At 40.5% G+C, this 15470-nt stretch overlaps 1 protein-coding gene across 1 annotated transcript in view; it reads right to left on the bottom strand.

The window, feature by feature from the left end:
* C7 (complement C7) overlaps nt 1-15470 on the bottom strand; it is a 62422-nt gene that overhangs the window by 10973 nt on the left and 35979 nt on the right. Inside the window, exons 11-14 of the mRNA XM_075184118.1 lie at nt 9134-9362; nt 6354-6531; nt 1906-1993; nt 1096-1231 (exon numbers count right to left, since the gene is read on the bottom strand). Of these exons, the coding sequence (XP_075040219.1) occupies nt 1096-1231; nt 1906-1993; nt 6354-6531; nt 9134-9362 (631 nt within the window). The remainder of the gene's footprint in view (nt 1-1095; nt 1232-1905; nt 1994-6353; nt 6532-9133; nt 9363-15470) is intronic.

The following is a 15470-nucleotide window of genomic DNA, read 5'->3' on the forward strand; positions in this document are numbered from 1 at the left end:
TAAGTTTACAATTTGCTGTTGTTTAATCCTTTTTATTTTAACCAAAAACTATTGTATTATATCTTTGTATGTCCTTTTGTCCATTGTTTTTTTATCTTATACATTGTGGATTTATTTTCCACATTAAATGACACTTAATAAGTTCATGTCTATGTTGTTATGAATTTACGTGTCAGACTTAGCTTGGTTTTAAAACACTACATAATAGAAACAGAGGAGATCATTCGGTTTATGATAACTATGGGTGAGGGGAGATCATTTGGTTTATGATAACCCTTATGCAAATAAATTGTGATGGATTAGTATAAAGGGAAAACCGAAGGCTCCCTGAGTAAGAGTGTCAGCTTGTCACAAAAACATCCGTGTTTCATAATTGGTGAGGCAAAGTTAGTCTATGGGATAGACAGGGAGAGTTTTAATCATTTTTAAACAGAACAGGTGGTTATTTTTGATTAACCCTTTGTCACACGTCACGCAGGCTGAGGTGAGTGCTGGATGGTGACACCAAACAATTGAAACATAATACTTGGTAATATATTAAAAACATCTGCTACCAAATGAAGTACATTATTTAATAATGAGAACCTTCCTGTTCATTTTTCAAGAGAACACTATCATTGTCTTATACCAGCATTAAAATATGTCTGGATAAATTGCTTGTAGCAACCGTCACAGTTAGAAATCAAAACAAACATTCACAAATGGCAGACTGAACCAATTAGATATATCTGACAAATAAATAACCAGTATGTATTTTTATTTCCCACTACTCCCAATCAGTCAATACACACAGCTAAGACTATTCCCATCAATTACTTCCTGTTTGGAATATATATCCCCTTGTAATACTCTCTATATATGTACAATTTGTTTGCCTGATAACTGATAGACCTATATTAGCTGCCTAACAAACATTTATTACTTTCTTTTATTACCTAAGTAATAAATAAATCAATCAATCATAGAGTCTAACTGCTCCAGCGCCCCTGGGAACCTCTAGAACCAATATTTAACTTTGTCAAAGATCATGAACAACTGCTCAGGCACTACATTCCATGATATTTATAATGATCATTTGTACAGTTTTTGACTCACTTTGGCATTTTATGGCATTGGTATGCCATTGAAGGTCCTTTTTACATTCAGCAACAGGATCACCCACCAAAGCATACCCATTGGTGCATGTGTACACAATACGTTTACCAACATAGTGTGACGAGTCATCATCATCCTATAAGGAGAACAGAAAGGATGGTGAATGAGGTTTAAGGAGCAGTCCTTTTCATTTCTAGTGATATAAGTAGAAGGCAGCCTTTGTTTTCAGCATACTTTGTGTTGCTAATGTTTACGTGTCTTTCCATGTGTAGCACAATTTCCCATTGTCAAAATGCATATTGTATCTATTCTACGTTATAACATGAGCTTCTAGTCACTCTGGGACAATGCTTGGACTGCTATCTCTCTACACCCAGTAATCTGTCAGTAATCCTTTTGCATTTTTTTTATTACTGCATGTCTTATTTTGTCATTAGGCAGCTGAATGATTTTTTAAGTAGGTGATAGTACCTACACACAGGGGGAGGCTGAGGGATCCAGATTGTGTACTGGACTAATATTCATAAGATTGGAGTCTATCTTTTCACTAAGACCCAGTGACGTCACAGACTACAATATTCAGATGGCTGCCTTGACCATGTATAGGAGACAGGTGCACGTTAAGGAGATATTAAGGATAAAGATTGCAGGACAATGAAAATGAGAAACATGGGATAGGATGACTAGAAAATTATGATGAAAACAAAGAATAAAGGACAGAGGGACACAGTCCATACAATACAAAGCAGGAAGGGATAGTATAGTATACATAGGGTGGGGACTTTCGTTATCAGCAGTCGGACGTTTTACCAGGATATATCCATTTTCCAGAGATGGGGGAGGTGAGCAGAACTCTGTAGGTAAAATAACAATATCGAAGCAATGAGGCTCCACAGTCCTGCAGGGAAATGAGAACAATGTATTGTAATTAATGGTAAATTACATATATACCAAATATTATTATGAAACTGGTTTGTACTATGCCCCCTGACATATTTTTGATTATGAATTCTCATATGCACCTGTCACACAAATGATGTGTCATGCAGTGACATTATATATATATTACATGTACGTAATGTGGCTGGATCACTTATAAATAACTTATTGTAATAATATATTTAAATTATTAGCACAATGTGCCAATTGATATTGTTTCAAATGTACTGATTCTTGATACTGTGTATTGGAAATGTACTTATTTTACTATATTGTGTGGCACTTTGTATATGAAATGCATTCATTTCTAAGGTTAGAGTTCTGATGCATTTGCTGAGGAAGCCTGGTTTGGTAACTTTGCTAGAGGAAATTCCCAATTAGGTATATGTGAGGAGGGAGTCTCATAGCAGGAAATGCTAACTAAGTCTTGTGATGTGAAGTGTCAAATGCCTGCTTTGGCTGAAGGCCCGTCAGAGGATCGTTACCTGTGTGCATATCTTGTTAGACAGACAGGAAACCTAACATTGTAAACAGCACATGATATAGGATAGATCAGTGTAAATAAGTGATATCAAGTGTAAATTGTGTTAAGTATGAATTGCATTTAAATCTATGTTTGAGGAAACATATATTGCATCCTGAAAAATAACTCAGACTCAGGGGGCTGACTTACCCTGTGAGACTGTGTCCAAAACTGTATAAAAACAGAACCCTTGTACACTGAAATCTATCATTTTTGATCCATCTGACCTGGTCCAGAACTGTCCTTCTTAGGACTACTTCAGCAAATAAACATCACTTGCTTCAAAGACATGCTTGAGAACTTCATCCATTCTGAAATTCCTGTGACCTACAGATTAGACCCAACTCTAATACATTCCCGGCTGTTCTGAGGTTTGGACCTAGCTTTCCAGTACCACCGATCTGCCCGCTACCCACCAGCTCTGGCCAGTGTGATAGGCCAGGGGGGATCCATCAACAGCAACCCTGATCCATAGTAAGAGCAGAGTCGGATTACCATATTGGTCTTTCTGGACTATGGCCCAGGGGCCTCGGGCAGCCGGGGGGCACTAACAAAGATTTTAACTTAATGCCAGCGATCGGGTCCCATTCATTCAAGTTAGGCAGGCGCAGCTAACAGCATCTCTGATGCTGTTAGCTGCCTTGCTGTCAGTGCAGGGGCTGTGTGTAGTGTGCTGCTTAGCAAAGAGGTCTCGTGATAATATGACATAGTCTCACGGACTTCCTCACTGACCAGCGCGCTGCGCACCTCGCCCTTACTGACAACAGGGCAAGTAGAAAGAAGAGCTGCCACCTGGAGCCTGAAGGCTGCAGCGAAGAGTACAAGGTAAGTTTATATGTATGGGGGAGCAGAGGTGATACACTGGGGCTGAGGGGGGCCTTTACAAATTACTGGGGGCCTCTTAGTCCAGGGGCCCACATTGGCTTAATCCGGCCGTGAGTAAGAGGTCAGGGGTACCAGCCCAGGTATACCAGCAACAGGGTACAATAGCAGCGACAGTTACCCAGAAGGAAGGTGGTTCTGGATGCCGTTAAGGAGTCCAGTGGTGGCAGCAGTATAAGCCCCTCCTACTGCAGCTAGATGGCGCATTTGGGATAACAAAAGGGAATGGTGGCAAAGTAAGCCCAGCCGGTTCCCAGCAACAGCAGAGAGGGTGGCATAGGCGGTCCTTCATGTAACACATGGTTTACTAAATAACTTACTATGGGTCATTTACAAAACCAATATAAGGGTAGTATAGAGCAAAGCTTACTTAACATAATCGCTCTCTTATTGTTAGGTACAGTTATATGTATTATCTAAATGGGCAGTTTGTTATTATTTTAGTATACTAATAGGGCCTGAGTCATTAAGGAGAGTAAGGCAATAAAAGGAGTAAATTTGATCCTGGACAAACTATGTTACAAAGCAATGGGGTGCAAATTCATGTAGCACACAAATACCTGATTGCTTTATTTATACACTGATATTTAAAGTTGACCTAGGACATGCTCTACCCCAACTATAAATCTGCCATCACATTTTAAATGTACCTCCCCTCCAATGCAACATGGTTTTGTCAAGGTGCAAAGTTACCCCTTTGTTTTGTTTTGCACTCCTTAATGACTCAGGCACAATGACTGTATTTTCTGCCTTTTTTTCCATTGTTCATATTGCTGCCCAGGAAAATAAGACATAAATCTGGTCGTTGGATATAATTATATCCAATGCAGACAAACAGAAGAGATTTGTTGTATCCTTGTCCAACACATTTAATCAATTCTATCTGATAATATATATAAATGGCTAATAAACCACAGACGGGGAAGTAGTAAAGCAATGTACTTAGTAAAAGGTGCAGTATAACATTTACAAACTAATAGAAAAGCATCACAACATGGAAAAGCCATTTTAACTAAGCACCCCCTTGTTGCATGTATTTTATTCTTTACGAATAAGGTAAACTGTAATTTTGCGTTATATTTTATATAGGCTAAAAGTAACCCCTGAATCAGTCGAGACAGCATTGTGGGTGTCTGTCTCTAGCACAGGTTAAGAAATCCTGTTCTCTAAACCCAAGTAATGAGAAATACTTTAATATTTTAGGACGTAACATAAAATTGATTATTCAGTACCGTTGGCAGAGATCCCCGGGACAAAACAAGTGACCTTTGTATAAATTTGCGTAACATGCATCGGTAATAAGCCAGCGGCCTCATTTTGCAGATTATGAAAGGAAGTGACAAAGTGGCACTGACAGGTGTCAGAACAGGTGAGTGTTCCATCAAGAACATGACATTTGGGAAGAACAAATATTAGCACATGGCAGATGCGGGCTGTATTTCTGGGAACCGTAATCAAATTGAATGCATATTTCTATTACGGCCTCATTTTTATTGCTGTACTTTTGGATACATTTTTGACAGGACTCGGCATAAACTACTGTACTCTACTATCAAGAAACTGAGGCTGATTATATTCTGTATTGACGTGTGAAACAACGCTTTGTTACAGAAGGTGACCCATGGACCCAATAATGTACTGTGATAAGTGAATGTGTCTTAGGGTGAGCAAGGTCTGCCAACAATAGACTCAGTCCAAGTGTTCAAACATTGATTAGTTGGTATATCTTTGCTGTTTGGCTTTAAGAGAACAAACATATTTTTAAATCAGGACTTAAAAACGGACGTATCATGTTAGAGCTGCACTCCAAAGTTGGATGAAAAGCACTTTACACAGGCAATCATTTATCAGAGCCCTGGGGGGCAACTATGGGCCTGGTACTCCAGTGTTGATAAATGAGATTGCGGCTTCTGAGTAGTCGTCCCCAATCTGCAGCCATTTAAAATGGGCAAACATAAAAGTTCTGCTACTTAGGTAGAAGCGCAGCTTTAAACACATTTACCATATTTTGAAAAGTAAGAATATATTATACGGAAAAGTCACAGAGACCTGTACTTAGGTCAGCGAATTTGTGGTAAAGTGGTATGGCCAACTTTTGTTTTATCTTCTTTTACGCCTCTCTAATTATGTTTCAGAGAAGGAAACTTGCCATGTTTGTTTTTATTTAACATCATTAATAATAAGTCGATTTACAAGTTATTGGAACTTTTCCACTACTGCCATCTGAAAGAAAAATATGGATATATTGAGCTTGTGTCTAACCTTTGTAGATGAGAACTGGCAATTTCAGCTGACAAGTATCAATTCAGTTTGTACCGATAGAAGTCTGAGCTCCCCATCTCACTGTATATTCAATACACAAACACAGAGCCATCAGCTACAGCATTGCCCCCCCCCCCCACCTGCAAATTGTGACGCTCAGAGCGTGAATGGTAGACGTGAGCTTTGCCGTGACAGATTAAGATTTCAAATTCACATGAGTGGTATTTAAGAAATAGATAAGAAAACAGGAGTCAAGAGAAAGTAAAGATACAAGTGTTTGTGTGAATGGTTGGAGCAGGAGGTGGGTCTGCATCGGCTGTTGACTGATCTAATCTACATCCTCAATCATAACAAATGTTAGATATTTTGCATACTTATTACAACCCGAGTTTGTTGCTTGTAGTTTAACAGCCTATTACAGTTGTAATCAGGTTGGAGTTACAACCTTTTGAAATTATGCTGACCATGAATCATTCAATCTGTCCACAGGGAAAGCCAAAAGATGCCAAAACTGAAAGTGCCTCCAGAACAGTATAGTGCATGATAACATTTCACTTCTAGTAATTGGTGACCAGTAAGCTAGTAATCGCATGTTTTGGGGGATTTTTTCCCTACATTCTTTTTTAGAGGAGGAGGGGGACACGTAATGTACCGTAAATGTTGCAGCTCATCCTCTTCACACTTTTGGCTTTCTATCGAATCCCCAATGCAGAGTTTTCCTCCCCCGCTGGGGGCTGGGTTATTACAGACGCGGCTCCGAACTCTTCGTCCCTTGCTTCCATAACATGCATTCCAGGGAGTCCAGCAGCCCCACTTACCATCAATTACTCCTTGAATAAAAGGAAGACATTTGAACAACATAAAATAATGCAACGTTACATCTCCGAGTAGCAAACAGATGTTTTACAAAACAAAACCCGGTCATCATTTATTTTGGACAGATGTTTAATTTTCCGGAGAACTACATAGTGGGGTCTATGCATCAAGGTAATTTCCACTTAAAAGGTGCGAAAAAGGCCGTTTAAGTATATTTGCTATGCATTAACTGCCTAACAGAGGAGATTTCACAGAAATCTCCTCCGTTTAACCTAATACCGTGCAGCATCGCAGTCCCTATAGATTTATATAGAGACTTCAATGTACTGTTATGGATCAAACTTTGCTAAGCTTCGCATTGCAAGGACAGGTAACGCCATCTCAGGATGGTGTTACCTGTCATTTCCTATGCAGAATCCCAAAGGAAATGTACATTAACTTTTACAAACAGAAATATTCCAACATAGATATTCCAGAATTCGATACAAGGTTAGTGCTGTGCTGGTTACCGGTGCTAAGGGTTCACTTCGCCAGGGCTCCCAGAGTAGCCCCGTCATGATGCATCTTAGCGGTACATAAATATGCATCACTGCGATGTGCAGCGATGCATATTAACTTGTACCGCATCAAATTGATGCATAGACCCCAGTGTCCCTTGCCTTAGTATGATGTCAATGGTACCTACTGAATTGATATTACCGCTGGGTTTGGTAATGAGAGCAGCAAGCGGTAGGTTGGCTACTGACTGAAATTGACCTTAGTGTGTGCGTGTGGCAGGGACTGATGTGAATGTCACCCATACTGAGCTGACGGCAAGATGAAAAACAGTTACCGGTCATGGAGATATTTTTATTGAACAACAAACTCTTCATTTCAGTTTCCACCACTCTTCATTTCAGTTTCTATATTTTATTAGTGCATTTCTTCCTTACTTTCACTAGCCATCTGTAGGACAAAGTTTGGGAAACACCCTACCCCTCTATGCTGTTATTGGTATCATCCTGACTGCTTACTGGCTCCCTGTCTTTTGAAGACCATCCTATGTTGGGGTGGGGTGTAGGGGGAGATGGAGTCACATTTGTAACGACCTGCATCTTGCAGCTCCTGTTTGCAGGTACTTTGTTGGACCTTTATATATATTTGTATCCTGCCTGTAGTACCACTGTCCACCACAGGGGCCAGAGTATTCTGTCACGGATAAAACGCAGGAATTACCACTGACTGGTATTGGCGCAACTAAACTGAGAGGCCAGGGACCCCCGCAAGGAGGTATGGACTTCGCTGCGTGAGGTGCGCAGGTCGCGGTTCTCCCAGATAGTCAGTACAGTGATGAAGGTAGAGTGCTCGGAGTACCCTGTGATAACGCTCTGCAGATTATTGCTACCTGTTCTCTGAGTCTCCAGCACATCTATCCACTGATCATCTCAGCCACTGTGTCTACTCCAGTATCCTGTGGTAATGCTCTGCAGATTATTGCTACCTGTTCTCTGAGTTTCAATACATCTATCCGCAGATCATCTCAGCCACTGTGTCTACTCCAGTATCCTGTGGTTCACCCAACTTCAGCGTTCCTGTTTGTTCTTCTGCATTCTTGGTTCCTAATTCGGCTTGCCTTTGACTCTCCCTGTGGATTCTGTTTTGTACTGCGCTGCCTTTTCTGGTTTTGACCCTTGGCCCTTTCCTGACTACTCTCCTGATTATCTACATTGTAGTGTGCTACCGTTGGTTCTGATCCGGACTGTCCGACCACTCTACCTCCATGACTGCACTGGTGACTACCTGGGAGAACCACGACCTGCGTGCCTCACGCAGCGAAGTCCATACCTCCGTGCGGGGGTACCTAGTGAACACCAGGGGTGCGTTAGACTCCGCGCCTCTCAGTTCAGTTGCGCCAATACCAGTCAGTGGTAATTCCTGCGTTTTATCCGTGATAACATTACATTGTGTTGTGTGAGCAGTGTACAGTTGAGGCCCTGGTCAAATACTGACAAGAAAGGGACTGCGCAGAGGTGAGGACAACATAAAAGATTGTTTTCGCAGCCCTAGTAGTGACCGTATGACACAGTAACCTCTAAAGGCGCACTGTAGATTTCCTTGGGGATGAGGTGGGCAAAATATAGTTTTTATATCTGCCACTGCACCTTACATATACTCCAATCCAAAGATTCACACAACTTGTCAATGAATCTGCATATAGTGGCTGTTCTTTCTTGGAAATGCAAGGATCCCAACAATGATATTGATTTCTAACAAACAGTTCAGATCTAAAATAAAATATAAAAGTATAAAAATCATGGGACTTATTTAATAACAAAGTTCAAAGTACATTAACGTTCAGTAACCCATAGCAAGCAATCTGATAACAGTTTTAGCAGTTTAGTGTAGTCAGATTGATGAAAGCAAATCTTTAATTGCTGTGACTGCTCCCAATGTTCTAGATTGGAAATAAGGACATTAAGGCCAACCCCCACTGGTCATCAAAGGCCACACCCTAATGAACCCAACCCAAACTCTTTGAGTCATTGAGTTAAACCACATTTACTACACTTGCTCTATGTTATTAAATAAGGCCCATGTTATAGCTTGCATGTAAAAAAGTCTAGTACAATATCATACCTGGATCTTCATCTACTAGAAAACCATATTCGCATGCAGAACCGAATGTGTATGGCTTACAGAGACACGTGCATCTTGTACCCTCAACCACAGGAAGCCCTTTGTTCTTGCAGGGTTTGCATCGACATGAGCTGTCCTCATTCATGTACTCCTCAATGGCCCGTTTCAGGAACAGTCTTTTCACTGAATAACATGGCACCTCTTTTACTAGCTCATGTAAAGGCATAAGCTTAAAAGAAAAACAATAAAATTACAATTTTACAAGGATGTCTTGTGTGTATATATATATATATATATATATATATATATAACAATGATCATGGTTATTAAAATGCCAGTAATATTGTAATGATGAATAACTTTTCTTCTAAAAGGATGTGAGAATCTTAGAAAGCTAACAATGCTATAACAAATTTACCCTTCATTCCATTGTTTGAGTTTCAGACTGAGTTATTTTGTTTAATTAATGAGGCAAAGTGTTAAGGGCAGAGAAGCGTCAGATCCTCAACTGCCAGAAACTCTTCATGAGATGTTCACCTTTAGCAGCCCCCTTTATGAGGAACTAGTTATGTTCCACAGTACTCAACTGCCCCAAGGACTTAAGCTTGGGCAGTAGCATTTGTTGATCTAGCACTTGCCTGGTGGAGTGGACGGAACACAATAGGAGGTAGTGAGCAATCAGAATATTGTTGTCAGAACTCAGATCCAGACAGACAGGGGTTAATGCAGGGTAATCTGGAACTTGTTTGATGGAGTGGACAGCTCATGGTAGCAGATAGTGAGCAATGCATTTGGCAGAGCTCAGAGTCAGACAGGCAGGGATCAAGAGTAGAGAAGATAGCAGAATCCTTTAAACAAGCCAGAGGTCAGGGTAGGTAGATATATGAGAGCAAATCCATTTAACAAAGCCAAGGGTCAGGTGTGGAGAAGACAGCAGAATCCTTAGAACAATCCGGATCAAATACAGAGAACAGAACATGTCAGGATACAAGGCACACTAGGTTAAGCATGAACTATCACCGACATAGGTATGCTGCCAGGAAGAGGTTTATAATAGCAGCAGCACCAATCAGAGAGTTCAGGTTAAATAGCTGCATGGGTGTGGTAATAGCATAGCTGCCCGACTGGGAGCTGAAGAGAAGCTTGCTGCTATTTACTTAGCAACCAACTGAATCATGAACTGCAGGATTGATCCAATACTTTGTCGCATCAGTAATGCACAGCTTAATACTATGGAGGATGGGGAACGATTTCAAATACTCTGGTTCCCACTATCCCCAGGTACAGGGATTGGCCCTGTGAGCCAAGTATGGCCCCATAGTAATATGTGCTGTCATTATCCATACATGGGGTGGTGAGAACACAAGTTACTGTGGACTGATATGGGAGGGTCCTACAAGTCCCATCAGCAGATGAAGAGCTACTATCTGCCCACCCCTGGGGAATACTAGGAAAAACATTTGGATACAGCTCCTTTCCCCAAACCTGTAAGAAGATCATAAATGAATACAGGTGTGTAAAGGGCAATCAAACATGTCACAATTTATTATGATGGTGTTTGAGACCCCAGATGGAACATATAGTTCTCTCCAACCTGGTCTGCACTTTGTTCTGACTGGGGAATGATAGGACACAAAACTAAATATGAGCAAAGATTTCCAAACTGTCCCAAAGAATATTCACCTCGTTCCGCATTTAGGTGTGAAATTTCATATATTATTCTAGTGGAATTTGGCCTTCAGTGTTCCCCAAGGAATCCCCTCATCCCCTATCATTTGTGCTCTGACCAGAGTTCTACTCCAGCCATACCGCAGAGCAGTCGCCCCACTCTATTGAAAGACCATCATCAATCATCATTATAATTTCTTACAAAAAAAAATAAATTCAGAATTTATGGCAAACCAACGGTGGGACTTGAAAATTTTATAGCCAAACTGTGGCACCTCCGTGCAATGGCCCGTTTCGCCGTCTAATACAATTTGCATGAAATTCTGCTGCAGCTTTGCTCATCTTTCCATGATACTGTAACATATTTTGGTGGTGTAAAACAGTGAATTGTAGTAATGCTAGAGAATCTCTGTCAAATACTCGTGACCTCCACTAGGATTTTATTCACTAAACTCATGTTAGAAAATCCTTCCTCCCAAATAATTAACCACAGGCTCGATCACCTTGCGGTGTTTCTCTTTGTTGTCCTAAAGAAGGGAACTGACAATCAAATCCGCTCTACACAGATGAACTCACCAGAACCATATGTCAAACCAGATGCACTGAAGCACAATGTTCAGATGTTTTAAGGACATCTTTCCAGTGAGTGAAGCAAAGTCATTGTTACAACCACTTTATGTATCAGCTTATAATGTGTTAGCAAAGCAAAGCAGATTATTTTAGCTGAGATCAACAAAATTCCATCTAAGGAGTTCTTTGACTATATAAAATCAAAGTGTTTTATACAGATCATGTAATGCTGATATCATGTCTAATATCCTTATTATACACAAGTTAAACTAATATATGTAAAAAATATAAGACCAGTGAGTTCTGTTGTCATTGTTTATGACAGGTGAGTTGAGAGGTCATCACTTGTGTAATATTAAGGAATATTGTTATAAGGAACACTTTAACAATGAGTGAAATGACACAAGTGATATCACTATCCTTCAACTATAAGGATTTATTCTACAGCTGCGAAACTAGTCTTCAGATAAATGATATCACTACTCACCAAGTACAAGTGATAACTGCATAAAATATTAAAGGTACGTTACACTGAATTACATCTGAGTGTATGTCTTAATTTACACATTGTATTAAGGCATCTAGTTTTGAAGAGGATAAGAGTCTACAGTAAAGTATGGCAACAGTGCTAGAAAAAAGTTATTTCAATATTTTGGCCCTTTCAAAGGCTTAACATTGGAGAAATCAGAGATTCTAATGGAGTGCAGTCGCTCTGGAGAGTATTCTCTTTGCTGGCTGCCTGCTCCTCCCTTAGGCCAAAGTTACCGTCACTGCGCGTGCGTGACGAAACATTGGTGCATGTGCAGTAAGTCAACCCTGTCACTTCTATGGAGCCTGCCCCTTTTGCAATGAAAGGAGAGGGATTTTCCCTGAGGATCGTCCGGTAGGTAAGTACTCTTACATATTATTATATATAGTGGCGGTACAACTTTTTGCATCACTGCGTTCAGTGGCAACACAAATGCGCATACTGCCCACCAATGTTAACTAGACTCCCTAATCTTTTACATTTGCAATCCTCCTCCCACCACTACCATGCATTCCTTGGTTCGCTGACAGTCAGTAAACTAATACAGGTCAGTAAAAATATGTCAGCAAGCTAACATTGGTAAATTGCATTCATCATACCAATGGATGTGGGCCTGAGCACAGTTATAAATGTTGGTAACACACATTTCACACGATTAACTTATGTGTCACACAATAAGGTTAAAATATTGTAAAAAAAAAAAAACTTAATAATGAACAAATACGAGTAGAAGGCAAATCTTGGCTGAGTCTTTCAACATTCAATTAAAGCATAGGGGCTGATTTATTAAAGCGCAAAATGCCCTGTAGCCAGCAAAAATGGAAAATCAATATTTGTTCACCAAGAAAGGTTGTGAAGGGGAATGGGACAAAAAGGACCAATCGCAAGCCGCAATCTCTTGATTGAAGGTCGTATTAACTCTTGCTGTCCATCATTGAGCTAGAAATAGTTTACTAATGGTAGTGCTGCTTTATCTAGTCCCACAGCTGAAGCTTTTATCTGTCATAATCTAATCCACGTACAACACTGCTCACATCAGGCTCAGCAAGCATGGAAGCAGAGTGCGCGATGTGAACAGAATGATAATAACATTGATAAACATATTTCAAACAAAATCATTGATCATGCGGAAAGGTCATCACTATTTCTGTCAGATTCCTAATTACTTTTCGCCTCCCATATTCCCTAATGCAAAAGGTGTTGAAATGTCTGAAAATGTAAGACATGATAAATGGCGCTGTCATAAGTCGCTTGCTGGAATAAAGGTCTGCATGAATGTGCATGGTTTAAACATATCTTCTTTTGTTTTCCCGTGAATGAAATCCAATGCTTTACGGAAATAAAAACACCACATTTGCTACATAAAAAAATAATGTTTGGTTCAACATCAAAAAGATAATGAGGAAACCAAGTTGGATGTATCAGGTGCTCCTTGTATTTAAATACATTTCTGTGTTCCTGACAGTTATACATTCAATCTTCTTAAAGAGTCGCGTGGTACAATAGCATGGAGTCTGCTTATTGAGAACAGACAGACTATCTGAAAGAAAAATGTGGGTCTACTATTGGCAAAGCGCTCACAAATAAATTATACCTGCCTACTCTTATGGGAGAGGGTAGGAAAAGAAGAGGGGCTTGATGATGCAATTCACCCATACATCCCAACTGTCCCTCTTTTGGTGGGACATCCTGATACGCAGCTGACAAAAGGGGGGCCTTAATGGGAAAGTGGGTCGGTTTTGACCAAATATAGCCATGTGTGGGTGGAGTTTGGGCATAACTGGGTGGAGTTTGGACAGGCTGGGGCTTATTTTGTCCCCTTTTCCGGATTCTGAATGTTGGGAGCTATGTTCACCTCATCAAGTGGGCAGGACAATCCCATAATGAAGCCCCTCCCACCCTAATAAACTGAAACTCTGAAAGAAAAAAAAAGTTTTTACTGAGGTGGAAGGGTTTGGTGATGCAGCTTGCATCATGTCCTCACCCACCTCGCAGAGCAGGTAAGTGCTTACCCTTATTCAAGAGTCTCTCGGACAATCCAGGGAAGTAGGAAACTAAGAAATAAAAACATAGTGTAACGGCTTCCACTGGACACCAGATAAATCTTCAGAATAAGGTATTAGAGAAAGGTCTTCACTTATAGCAAGCCTCCTTTCCGGTAGAGACAGGGCCGGACTGGGACTAAAAATCAGTACTGGCATTTAAAGTACACAGGCCCACCTCAGTTCTTGCAGGAAAGAAACTTTGCGCCGCCTCTGCACGGCGGCACCGAAAACGGCGTGTTGTGGGTGTGCCCAACATGGGGCAATGATACATACATTACAATAAAACATTACATTTATCACGCTATCCCCCGAGGCACATTATGACACCCCCAGCCCACTGTACTTATCTATGCTTCTGTATACTTCCTGTAGAGTGAGCAGGGAAGCTCTTAGTATCATGAGATTACCAAATCTTGTGAGACTTAGAGCTCCTCGGCTTGCTCTGCAGTCTGTGTCCTATCCAGAGGCTTGGAGCAGCTATCCGCTCCCTCCTGGGGTATTATGGACAGGGAGCCCCTATTATGTAACAAATGTTAGAGAAATACACAGTCAATACTGTGTGCAATACTGTTAGTTGCACACAGCTCTGCCTTCACAAGCAGTACAGTGTGAAGCGGGACATACCTCCCAACTGTCCTTGTGGTCGGACCAAATCTCACTAAACGAGACAGTCACCAAAATTCGGGACTTCCCCACCAGATTAAGGACAGTTGGCAGACTATCCTGCTCTCTCCTACCTGTCTTGTTACTTTCACCACCTGTGGCTGCTGATGTCTTTAGTTCAGTTGCTGCTTGTCTGGATACTGGAATGTTGGAGGCCCTTTTTGTAAAAGAAATGGGTACATGTAATTTAGAAAACTCCAACCAGCCTTGTTGTTTAATCAATACAACCCATGTTTTATAATTAGGCCTCCTTCCAGCCCCAACATTAAAGTACTAGTATTCACATTTAATATAAATAGCTTCTGCTGATGATGATAAATAAACCTATTTCCCTCCATCCAAACAACCCCACCAATAAATTAAATAGCATTTACGTTTAATAAATATACCTATTTTCCGCAACCATCACTGCCATTAAATAATTTATATTCACATTTTTTTTCCCAAACAGCCCTACTTTCAATTAATAGCCCCCAAACCACACCAGCATTAAATTAAAGGTCCAATCACCCCATCTTAAATTGCTAGGCCCTAATATTAAATTAACCCACATCACCCCACAAATAAAATAGCACAAATTAAATAATTAGCCCCCACCTAAACTCCACCATTAAATTAACAGCCTACCTCCCACATTATATTAACATTCTCCTCCTTCCCTCATGCCTGAGTACATGCCCCAAATTGATATTATGTCACACAGTAGTGCCCCAAAATCATAACATGCCACACAGTAGTGCCCCAAAGTCATAATATGCCACACAGTAGTGCCCCAAAATCATATTATACCACACATTAGTGCCCCAAAATCATATTATACCACACCACACAGTAGTATCCCAAAATCGTATTTTACCACACA

Source organism: Mixophyes fleayi, chromosome 1, assembly GCF_038048845.1.
Source record: "Mixophyes fleayi isolate aMixFle1 chromosome 1, aMixFle1.hap1, whole genome shotgun sequence".
In the NCBI taxonomy this organism is placed as follows: Eukaryota; Metazoa; Chordata; class Amphibia; order Anura; family Limnodynastidae; genus Mixophyes; species Mixophyes fleayi.